This window comes from Nipponia nippon, unplaced genomic scaffold (assembly GCF_047370975.1).
Source record: "Nipponia nippon isolate SJK-2023a ecotype South Korea unplaced genomic scaffold, ASM4737097v1 scaffold_1, whole genome shotgun sequence".
NCBI lineage: Eukaryota > Metazoa > Chordata > Aves > Pelecaniformes > Threskiornithidae > Nipponia > Nipponia nippon.
In genome coordinates, this window is record NW_028262290.1 from 128,059,623 (window position 1) to 128,072,618 (window position 12,996).

General features: G+C 35.8%; 1 protein-coding gene across 3 annotated transcripts in view; it reads right to left on the minus strand.

Moving 5' to 3' along the window:
- Window positions 1-12,996, minus strand: part of PLCL2 (phospholipase C like 2) — a 106,673-nt gene that overhangs the window by 37,859 nt on the left and 55,818 nt on the right. For all 3 annotated transcript variants that reach the window (XR_015707806.1, XM_087771882.1, XM_087771892.1), the window contains exons 3-4: window positions 6,732-9,218; window positions 3,028-3,231 (exon numbers count right to left, since the gene is read on the minus strand). Coding sequence is in view for 2 of the 3 variants with exons in the window: in XM_087771882.1 (XP_087628008.1) it covers window positions 3,028-3,231; window positions 6,732-9,218 (2,691 nt within the window). In the remaining variant the exon portion in view is untranslated. The remainder of the gene's footprint in view (window positions 1-3,027; window positions 3,232-6,731; window positions 9,219-12,996) is intronic.

The following is a 12,996-nucleotide window of genomic DNA, read 5'->3' on the forward strand; positions in this document are numbered from 1 at the left end:
GTTTTCATTATTCTGAAAAGACACCCCAGCTCCTATAACATGGATAAAAGCAAAATACCCTTTTATTTCCTGGGTAAACTTCTGGTTCCAATAATGCTGGTGACAAATTACTCATTAAATTCAAAAAACCAATATTTTAATCCATTAATACTACTAGCCTTTATCACTTATATCTGCTCCATTAATGTAGTAGTGAATGCTGACAATTTAAGAAAGCATTATGTGCTATTTGTTTACATGTAAAAAACCCAAGTATCTAATGATATGCTAATTAACTTCTTATCATTTGCCTCATTGTTTCTTTAAAAAATATATGTACCTGTGCTAGGCTGAAGATATTCTCACCTTTCCGTGTGCCCCTGCGGTATTGCACTCTTTTGTAATTATTTCAGTGTGGACTGACTGTCCCACTGTAAAGGTCTTACATCCTTTCTCACTTTACAGAGCAACGATGAGTCCTTCAAGCACTCCCAATGTAAACAAATTCTGAATATTGCTTTCTATGTTTATTATCATTTTATAAAAAGGAGAGTATTTCTGACAAATAAGAATCCCTTCATTAGCCAAAAATATCATGATCCTGAAACAGAAGTACTTTGAGAATATCATTACGTGTGCCACACTGAGAACGCACACAAGGTAATGACAGCCCATGTATTTATGGTACTAACCAAGGTTTATTTAGCAAACATTTAACACAATCTCTGTTATCAACACGATTTCATACTTACAGTACTTGCCACACTGGAGGAACATAGTTATATAATTTTGACCTACATTGAGGCCTAAGCCAGCAGAAAATAAGACAAGTAGGTAATCATCACTTTGACAGTACATCTACCCTTTCTTAATTCTGGATTAGGCTTCTCATATTAAGCTAAATTTTACACCCACCTGTCAATAAACCATATCAAAAAAAATCCCCAAGCCAAAACCAACCATTGAGATAATATGTGTCATTTTGAGGGTCACTATATTAATTTACACCAAAAACACACAAAAAGAACACTATCTATGATAGTATCAGACTCTAAACATCTGCCACTATAGCAAATATCAATATATGAGCTAAATAGGTTCACATCTCTTCTCCTCTCCTTGAGGAAAGGATGATACAGGTGTCTCCCACTGTTTCACAATGTGCTTTCAGAAACAAGAGCTATCAGTATGGCTCCCATGGCTGACTTCATTTTCCAGTACACCCTACAGATTTTAATTGCTTAAAACCTTTTGTCAAACTGGACAGAGTACTGGCAAGACTAAAGTTTCACAAATTGAAATGCATCTTATTAGTTTAATTTGTAAGTTTTATTTGACAAAAATAATCTTCATTTTTACTGATCTTCAATGTCATCTAGAGCTAGAAGCACTATCATACTCTTTGTCTTTGTATGAAATTGAGTCTTCATCCTTTAGGGAAGAGTAGATGGAAAAATGCTTTGAACGTGCCACTAAATAAATATTCTATTATTCTTAGATATGAAAATAAAGTATAGATTTCTAAAGTACACAAATATTCAAATCATGTGTAGACTGCAGGATGTGGGGGGAAAAAAACATATGTGAGCGACAAAGAGCAAACCAAACTTGGATTGCAAACATTTCTGAAGTCATGAGTCACCTCTATGTAAGTGACATTCAAACAAAAAGATTTAATCCAGACTTACAAAAAGATTTTAAGTATCTGGAATAGCTTAGTAACTAACAAGCAGCATCACCACATCAGAACAAACTGCAGGTAAAGACATCTCCATCAACAAGACAGAACTTCATTACGTACATGTTACAGGTATAATCCCAACAATCAAGCTTGTTTGCATCCTAATTATAGTGATATCCTATAAGCTACCACTAAGAGGATATACCACTATCTTCTTGTAACTGTGCTACCATTCCAACCAAATTCTGTTGTATTTACATCATCACTGAACTACATGAACTCTACCTAAATTGCTAATTACAAATGAGTGCTTTTTGGACTTTGGTATAGCATTATTCTAAAGCTACTTTTTCTTTAGAAAGCAGTTTAAAAGATATATATGAAACTGGGCTACTGGCTTCTTTTCCTTCATTTTCTTTCTTTAAATAGCAAGGACTGTTTTTAAAACAGTGACTTGACCCTGCCAGGTGAGGTTTCTCATTTTAGCGCACAAAATTAATGCAAAATTATCCTAGAAATGTTTACTTATTGTCAGATGATACAGCAAATTAAAGAAATCATTAAATAAATAAATAAAGGCTCAATTACTCTGGGCTAGGTGCTAGGTTACTTCAGTGGAAGTAAGGGGGACATTTCAAATCATGCTTGTCTGGATCTTTTCTCCATACTTTAAATAAATGCAAGGCAGATGTAAATCAGTATTTCTCAGTGTATTAGTTCTTCCTTCCTTCTTGCAAAATGTTTAATTTCCAGTCTCTAAAGACACAATTTACGTATTTACTGAAGTATACAGGCTGAAGTTAACATTACAGCAGCTTACAGATGTAAAAATGCCTAATCAAATGAGATCTGTAAGAAAGACATAGCAAAGGAAAATGAAAAAGCATGTATAGAATTTAACACTTCAAGGTGCTTATAAAAGCACAATTCCTAAAAGCAGGTCCTGACATTTTTCTATTCTATGTTAAGTCAAAGCCAAAAGAAATCAAGGTCCACAAACTAGAAAATGTAAAGTAGCAAATTAGCGTGGGAGGTTTATAGATACGCAAAAAGTTTCAAGTTACTACAAAACAGGTAAATTAATACATCCTCTTCATGTTAAATCCTCTTGATTATAACCACTTGGCCTTCTGAAGTGTACGAACACTTAAGTATTTGCATGCAGTATATTAATCTCTATGGTTTACTCAATATGAAAACACTATCAGTTGCTGTAAATTCATGGGAATGACTTTGAAGCACATGTAATAAAGCATGAAATAGGAAATCACAGGTTAAAATGACCTTTCAAAACAGGCATGGTACTGAATATTATAAAAAGAAAGTCTTTCAAATAGCATATAAAATAACCACAAAGGACTACTCACCATGTCATATGCTGTTACAATCTTTTTCAAGACCTCTGGAACAATCCCTTGGAGCTCCATCGTCGGATACTGATCATTGAGATTCAGTACTACCAAGGGCGTATTATCAGGCCCAACCAAGCGCGTAGACACTGCCAAAATGCACTGCATAAGATTTGCTACAGGAGAGAGGCCACATAATTCTTTGAATGAAACTACTGCATTCTGCAAAAAGGAAAGAAAGAGTTTCCTTTACAGTTAAATATGAATTTTTGATGTCTCATTCTTTCAGGATAAAACACTTCACTGTTAGAGTTGAGCTACAATATGGAATTACCACAGCTTTTCCCTGAAGAATTGGCAGTTTTCCAAAACAACCAATATTACACATTTATTTTACCAAAAATGTTAAAAATTCAAACAGAATTCAATACTTGCCACAGGAAAAAAAAAATCTGTTTAGGACAAGTATCTCTGGTCTCTATCACTATTAAAATTAACCATGCAAATAAATGAATTCTAAAACATACTGGTTATATATTTTGAAAAATTCTAAAGGCATTTCAAAGTAATTTTTAAAATGCCACCAGGAGAAACAAAGTGCTGAATGTCCCAAATAAGCAAAGTGAAGTGGAAGGAGGAATTCAGCCCATTTGTAACTTCAAACATACCTGAACTATAGTCCAGACGTGCTGTGGATCTGCTGGCTCCCATTTGGTGTGATTCACAAACCCAGCACTCCATTACCGATGTCATTCCTATCACAGAATCACACTTAAGTGAATTTTTAAGGTACTTTGATATAAATACCAATTTTGTACCTTTCCCTAAAATTTATTATAGTTGTATTTTATATCCAATATGGTAGAATGTAAAACCATACATTTAAACTTGAAGAAAATTTCCAGTATTAGAAATACAATGTGACTCCAAGTAGCCACTGAAATTCCATGATGGGAATATTCGCAGCACTGTAATGAATTTAGGATTTTTGTACCAAGTGGGAGCTGGTGATCTATGGCAGGTCTGGAGTTTGTGTTCCTGTAGGAAACAAAAACAAAAACATGGTATATTTAAGTTACAAATGTGCTCAGTGCTCCTTTCTCTCACGTCTTACCCAAGCAGGGTATCTGACACAGATTTTCATTTTAACCTTCCATCTTGCTGGCATGGTAAGACTCATTTGTGGACAAATTTCTTAGAGAGACATAATGCCAACCTTAATGCAAACAGGAATCAAACATGAAATATTTTGCTGTCCCTTTATGAGACAAAATACCTGAAGTAGACTTCAAAATATGTATATATAGCATATTCATGCAAAATTATGCAGATACTAAATTACATCTACTACAGTCACTTACAGTGTACTTTAACTCTGAGTAAATGTTTAGTAGCATCTAGTAAATGTCCATGGAACAGAAACTACTTTTATGAACCGGACCACACCTTAATGACACAATAATTACATAGTTGAAAAGACAGAGATTGGGAAGTCCATTCAAACAGATTTTGTTTCAGATAAACATCATGCGTAAGCCATTATGAACAACAATTTTACAGAGAGGTTAACAAGGACCCAGGGAGCGTATATATTAATTGATGGCAGGCAGGACAGACCTACGGCTATAACTCTTGCCTTTGGACTTCCAACCCTATATCCAGAGACTATCCCTCACACTGTCAAGCAATTTAAACATGCCACATCACATCCAGTTTAATCACTCATGTTATACTTTCATCAGTGATTATTAATATGTAACAACAAGTTATGATATCGGCTTTTGTCACGGTAATGTAGTACCTAACAACAAAGAAAAAAGGCTAGCTATTTGTATACAGATTTAGAGAAACCATTAAACTCACTGCTGCACACTTTCTTTTTTTCTCTTATACTGTCTTGTATTAAAAAAAAAAAAACTTTGCTTTTTATAATCTGGCTTGTGGGGACATCACAAAAATCATAATAATTTATAACACAAAATTTCAGTAATATAGAAATTAAACAAATCTCACATTCCCTAAGTTGTTATTTATTTTGAGTAGTTTGTTTACTTTTATTAGCTGTAAAACCTTAGTTATGCAGAGTTTAAATTGTGCACATTATATAATCTGTCAGTAAAGGCATGCCAAACTAATATTCCTTCATGTACCTAAAATATCTTCTACATAGCATTATGAGAGATGACAAAGATGGATTTAGTTGATAGCACAACTTTCAAATTGACAGAATAGAATACAAAAAAATACCTTTTAATATCTCATGTTCAAAGAAAGCACACTGCAGAGCCTGTTTTCAATTATATCAGTTCTGGAAAATACCGCAGCATGCACAGTAAAGAGCTGAAAGTAGCTACAAAAACTGTATGTTTTCACTGTTTCCTCAAATCTTAAGTTCAGCTCTTCCTTGAAAGGTATTTTAAAATACAGTATCCTTTATATGACAGAATTCTAGCCTTCAGTAGGTTAACTACAGGTAAAGTTCACTTTATATGTAGCCCATAATGTGAAACATTTATGAGTCAAAACATCATCCCCGTATTTTTTTAATAATTTTTCAGTATAGCAATTTTATATACAAAGTGGAACAGGAGAGCTTCATAATGCTGTACTAATTTCTTCTTTCATGTGAAGAAAAATTACGTTTTAAAACTGTATTACTATTAAAATCACTTCAATATAAGATTATTCACGAAGAAAATTTATCTACACTGATGTGCCTTTAAAATCCAGAATCAAGTTTCAGACATTTCCTTTAATCATTTCCCCTTAACATTACATAAGAGGATTTAACAGGTCACTTCATTTGAAATCACTATGCTTAATTTTATTGATCACTGCTAGGATTCCATCAGAAGTTTATAGATAGTTAAAAGCTTTATTAAATAAAACACAACTTTACAACTCACTTTAATCTACGTCTAAAAGGGTTTATTTACCTGGAATCTTTATTGGAATCTCCAAACAATGCATTTTTGAAGTGGGATCTCCTGGCTTCCACAGAAACAAGCACCTCAGCCTGTACTTTTTCCTGAAATTCAATGTGTTTACTATACGTGACCTTTAAGGTAAGGTAGTTTCTTCTAGAGGATTCCTTTCTAATACCTTAGCACTAATTCCTTGTATTTTTAACATACTGTTGCTAGGGAGAATCATGGAAAGCAAATGGTCTTCTTCTTTCATGTGAAGAAAAATTACGTTTTTTAGAAAAGAATAATTACGTTTTTTAGAATAGGTAGAAAGTACTACCTTCTATTTGGGAATGACGAAAAAACAAAACCTCAGTGAAACTATGCTACGTATAGTTTCATGTACAAGAATTTTTCTAATAAGCAGTAAAGTCTCCTTTTTCTATCAGCTGTATTTTCCTTCTGCATTTCTATTTAACTTAATTTTCTACAACTAAAATATTGCCATACTTTCCTCTAGTGCGTATCTAACATTTCTTCAAAGACATAGGACGAGTCAACAGGCTTGAGTTCTAACACTGGAGTCGTATTTCCAGTTCACATTCAACAAAATACGCATATGCATCCAAGGTTACCTCAACAGACAGTATCACCTAAAAGACTGCTCTGACATAATCCATTTTTAAAGCTGTTCAGCATTAGACTTGAATAACGTAACTTACAAAATGCAGCAAGACTCTTAAAAACATATATTCCATATGCATCATAATACAAAAATACACGTAAGAACCAATAAATTCATTGTAAAAACTGTACCTGCATATTTTCTCTCAAATCCGTGGCATCCCGAATAGGCTGGAGAGCATTCTTGAACACTTCATCTATTGTTTTAATCCACAATGTTCTCATAGAAGCATATTCCCTTGATTTCTTGCCCTTCCTCACAGAGAGGCCCCGCTTATGAGGTTTCCCACCACCCCTTCGATTAGTAATGGCCACATGCACAAACAAGGAAGCATGTGCTAAAATTTCACCAGTTAAAGACTGCAGAGGAACGTGCCGATAACCAGTCTGTAGACACTCAAAGGGAATAGTGTATTGCCCAATAAACTCATCCCCAATGTAATCATCATCCAGTACTACAAAACGCACCATAGCTAGTTCTGGTAAATTTATTTGAAATTCAAAGCTTTCATCAAAAATTGGATTATCACCATTCTGATGCATCGTTTTCGTCCTTTGCTCTGCACAGTCGGCAGGAATTCCATGTATTTCAACATAGACATAAGGATCCACAACATCACCTTTGGCACCTGATCCTTTGGGTTTAGGAAAGTTTTGCCCACTAATGATTTTAATGTGAAGCAGCTGAGGCGAAACTCCAGGCACAGTGTCTTTTGTATTTGCACTAAAGAAGGATACTTCTTCTCTCATGATTGCAGGACGAAGGACATAGCCACAGTTTCCATTTTGTCGAAACCAACCAATGTTAAGATCCATCATTAAGCCAGGTGTCTGAAAGTTCATTGCTACTATCTGACAACCACATTTCCAAAAGTCCTGGGGATTCATATTACTAGAGTCAATCCTCATAGGACTGGGGAAAACTCTCGCAAGAAAACGTTTGTTATAATTTACAAAGTCTCCTGGGTTTTCATTGGCATATTTGCTAGCAAGCACTTCGTTAAATGAGCACACTTCCCAGTACTTCTGGAGCTGAAATGAAACTTGAAACTCTTTGAACTGAACTGATTTACATATGCTTACCAACTCAGAGAGTTCTTTGCAGAGCTGAAATCGTTTCCCCGTCATCGAGTTTTGCTGTTCTACCCCCTCTTTGCCCACTCTCTGTGACATTTCTGCTCCTTCATCTTCATCTGTAACATCTCCCTCTAGTCCAGAACAATTAGAGGAAAGCTTCTTTGCTTTAATTAGTATTTTCCCTTTAAGTGATTCCGGTGACGGAAGATAAGACTCTTCAATGTTTGGAGACTGCGTATGTAGTTTGTCCCCCAAAATTTTCTTCATGTGCTGTACCATAACTTTCTGCTGCTTAATAGAACAATGATTTTCTAAACACAGAATAAGAGGGTATTCTGAAGCAAAAAATGCATACTTGTTAATAATGTCAATCACGCTACGGAAGACAATCTGCGACGTCATTGTATGCCCTGTGTAAATCACAGGCTCGTTATCCGGACCGTCCCATACATCCAGTTCAACACTTCGACAACCCATTTTAAGAGCACGAATGTAACCTGTGATGTCAGAAGGCCCTCGAAACTGATCCTCTATCAAGTATGTATTATGAGATGAATTTATAAAATAATGAGATAAAGGTTGTTTCATATCTTGACAAACTTTTTTATGTTCTGGATCAAATATGTGGCAGTCTGGTGAAGTAAGGTAATTCGTAAACCCATCTATAGAAAGACAACCCTTTTCCTGGCCCTCTTTGGCTGGCTCGTATTTCTGAATAATTTCAAGGCTTATTTCTTCTGTGACGTGTGCCATACCCTGTTCTGCCTCTAAAAACATCATGAGGTCCTTGGTATCTAGGAATTCTTTATTGCTCGAAAACTGAACCAACAGGAAATAGATTTCAGGTCTGGTGCAAAGCTCATGAAAAACTTCAATAAACTCTTCTTTTGTTACTTCAGTACCAGTTTTTTCCTTGGATCTATGTAACTCCTTGAATTTTAGTTCAATTTTATTAGTTTTTAAACCAGGATTTAAGTCTTTTATAAACTGTACAGCATTACACAGGGGTATATGTCCCAAATTATCTACATCTGATTCACTGAACATTTGTGAAAGCCATGAAGTCCGCATATTATCTTGAGTACTTTCTATCATATCTAGGGTATGTTTTCCATAAGAAATCAGGTATCTTAAGCCAGTAACCCAAATATTTGCAATGTCTGCTGAGTTAGCAACAAGATCTAGTGACTCATAGTTTTCTCCATATATAATTGAAAATGCACAGTCTTCTGATATTTGGTCATATATTCCATTGCTGCGAAAAATATCTGTATTTTTTCCTGTTCTTACTTCTTTGATCGATTTAACATCAATCTTTGCTTTTTCAGAATCCTTTTTTGAAGGTTCCCAGCGTAGAGACTGCATATCTGCATCTAAAAGAAAATATCGGTGATACACCCTAGAGTTGGATCGAATTTTTTTGAGCTCAGAGCCTTCAACCATCGCGTTTATACAGTCACTTGCACTGCTGATCTTTTTCTCAGTTGGCATACTGCTAAATGACACAGTCTTTTTCCGTTCTCGCTTTTGTTTCGTACCATCCTGGTAAAAAAGGGGGAAAAGAAGAAAACATGTATCAGTATGGTTTTGCTCAACATTGAAATAGGTCGAAAGTTCATAAAGTAGTTTAAAAAGGTCTAGCATCTGTGCAATGACCACTAAGATGGAAATTCTTATTGGAATCATCATAAATGAAAATACTAATAATGGCTTAATATTTGTCCTTGCCTATATAAGTAATCTTCCAGGGTTTGGGGGTTTTCTAATATTTTGTATTAACAGAAAATTTTAAAAAGTTTTGAATGCTAGTGAAATAATAATGCTGTATAAATGCATTTTATTTTAACAGTAATAACCTGCTTACAGAGATAATGGGTTCTACAGCCAAGGCAGTAAGAAGTAAGCTTTCCTCTGAGTCCTTAATACAGTCCTACAGATACTTGCTAAACTTCATCAGTACAGAATATAAGGCTTTAATACCATGTCGACAGGGTCCTCGTGAACACCAGAGAAACATTAGTACACAATTAACTATATAAAATCCATAGGACATGGTCCTAATCTAAGTATACAAGACGTTAACAGCACTTATTATGCATAGCTCCATTCTCTACTGCACGCATCCATGTTCTTCCCACAGACTGCCCAGAGCATGGACACATGCATCCCACTCCCATACTAGGAAAACATCCACATTCGTCTTAAGAAGCTACGCTGAAACACAAGTGTCTGGACTGGAACAGATATAATTCACTGCAAGTTCTGAGCTTCAGGAATACGACAGTGACTCCAGAGGGAACCATCTCAGGCAATTAAAGTTTAACTGGTTCCAAAGAAGCTGCGTATCATCAGAAAGAACTTGAATGGAAAATGCAAGACCTGGTCAGAAAGGGAAGCAAAAGTGGTTCACCTTTGCTCTTAATACAATGAAATAACCCAGCGGTCTTAGTTTACTAGAGAAAGCTTTGGTAGAAAACTGGATGTATAAGCCATTAAAAACAAACAAACAAAAAAACAACAACAACAAAAAACAACAAAAAAACCCAAAACCAAAACCAAAAAATGTCATTTAGTTACCTCTATTTGCTGTTTGTATTGATTCAAACAAGTTCAAATAAATTGGTAACAGATCACTTTTAGGTATAATCCATTTCGTGAGAAAGGACTGAATTTAAGAAAACTATGTGCTTTCATTATCTGCACTTTCTGAGACTGAAAAAATGCTGCGCTTTGTTTTTTTTTTTAAATGCATCGTATCTCTTGATAAGCTAACTTTCAGTCCAAAATAATACTTCCATGAAATAATCTTTTTATGTTAAATACCCTATTTAGAAGTGTTCTTCTTATATTCCAGCACGGCTCAAAAAGTTACTTTTCCAGCTTTATACAAAAAGAATGTTGATTTTGCCTCTAATAGTTTTCCATTTGAAGTATGTTCCACTGCAAATCAGCACTGCTTATATGGCAGAAAGAAGAGGGAAAGAAAACTTTGAACGATTGCTACTCTGAACAGATGTTCAAATAAAAACCATCCACTACAGAATGCACTTCCAGTTCAGGGCATATGTACTGTATGTTTAATTTTATTAAATTAAAAATGCAGAATTCTGGTTTTGTAATTTAATTTATAAGCATCCAAAAAAACTTTCATTGAAAACAATTATTAGTAAAGTAAGCAGACTTAATATTTGCTGTTCCATGCTTGAGAAAATTAATCAACCATACGATACTTGCACCTTTAATGACAGCAGAATTTGCTTTATGTAAGTTCTCAAGAGACCAGTAGAAGTGAATAACCCTACAGACGACTGTTTTATTTCTAACTCCAGATCAAACACCTGCAAAGGATACCGCACAGGGTTGACTCTTGGAATCTCATTACATGTAGTCTGGGCATGAGGACTGCTTTCAAACAAAAGCAAATTTCCTTAATTTAAAAAAATAATAAATTACAAATGTGATTTCTGTTTACAAATATTTTTGTTCTATTTTAAGCCTAGCTTCTTATCTGGCTACCTGTCTATCTACATCTCCTAACCTGAAAAAGTGGCAAGGGACAGCCCCACAGAAATGACATTCCTGTCCAGTATTTTAGGGCCTGGAATGAAGCGTACTGCAACTCCTTAATGCTCCAGATTTCTCAGTCACAGATCTATGAGGGAAATAATATTTCTTGAACTTTTCAGTGAGAGACAGCTGACAGATAACCTCCTGACACAAGAACCGTCAAGGCCTAGGAAGTATTACCTTGCCTGACTACGACCGGTATTTCCAAGCAGAAGGAAGGTCTATGCCTTTCTCTATGACCAGGATCGTGTCTGATCCAAGACACTGAATGGCAAGGGAGAAAAAAATCTACCATTTCTTGATGCCATCTGATGTAAATAGGTACATCTCAAGGCAACCCCATTCCCAACTCTAGTTACCTAAAGACTGAATTGGTGTTTACACATGCAGATCAGAAGAATAATTCAATCTACCACACCTGCAAGACTATTTTGCTTACCTGCCAGGTGAATTTGAAGCCAGTTCAACAGTATTCTGCATTTCTGCAGGGTAAAGAAATCTCACCACTTGGCTTATTCATATAAAGCTGGTGGTAGACATCACTGTCTGAATGTTACGACCACGAAGACAAGTTTTAAAATATTCTTGTGAGTTTCTCACAGCTCTGAGCTCCAGTACACCCTTCATAGGTTTTTGCTTCTCCAGAGATCAATGATCCTAAGCTACCAGATTGCCTGTGCGAGCCCCCATCCTGACAGAGACATGGCAGTCACAATCAATCTGCATAAACAGAAGAACTTAAAGAATATTTTCCCGAAGACACTGGCTGGAATTACCCACCCGTCTGGATTATCCACCCATCTGAAAAGAAACAGAACAGAAACTCTCACTTGTAAGCTGAGAATGTAATAGCACAGAGTGTGCACAAACTGTATGAAACAGGTTTGTGAGCCTCAGAGATACAGTTTGACATAGAGAAGGAGGCAGATATATTCTGCTATATTATGTGGAGGATTTCACCCTGAAAACGGGGTGGCACTCATGAACTGGGCCAGGTCTCTTATGGCCTTAAGTCTGTCTTGAATCAAAAAGACTGGCATATCAGAAAACTGTATGTGTCTGAACGAATGCAGGAGTGACTTCTCGGCATTCATGAGACTTGCAGTGTTCTTGACGCTGTTCAAGATGCTTGAAGTGAGACTGGCTTTACAGCGCAGATGCATAATTCTGTCCATGGCAGAAGCTACAATTTCTGTGCTGAAACAACTTTCAGAGTCCTTCTAGGATCTCTCACACAATGAAGACCATGTCAGTCTTCAGATTATAACAGGTACTGTCATCATAACTCAGGACTTCCCCTAAAGACTGCCTGTTCTTCAGGAGACTTTAACACTGAAACCAGAATGACCACATCATCACTGTATTTCCTAAAACCATGTGTGCCACATCCAAGGTCACCTGCAAGTTTTGAGAAACAGACGAGACCACAAATAAAACTGTTGTGAAACTCTGCTAATATCTGCTACAAGTGACAACACAAAGAGCTTAGTTTATCCAGGAGATTGTAGCAACAGAAAGCAAAGTATCTAGCAGTTTAAAAAACAGAAATAATCCCAGCTGACATCTATGGCACTTAAGAGACAGAGACAGCGGGAGCAAACGGCTTAAAAGAGCAAACAGGGAAGAGTATTTCCATCATAACTTTTTTTTATTCCTCTCAAAGTACAGTCAAAGTGGTTCTGTGACTAAGCACTATTTACAAAACAGAATTCTGGAGACGACCAAGAATCTTGAATCAGTTGCTGAGAGATAC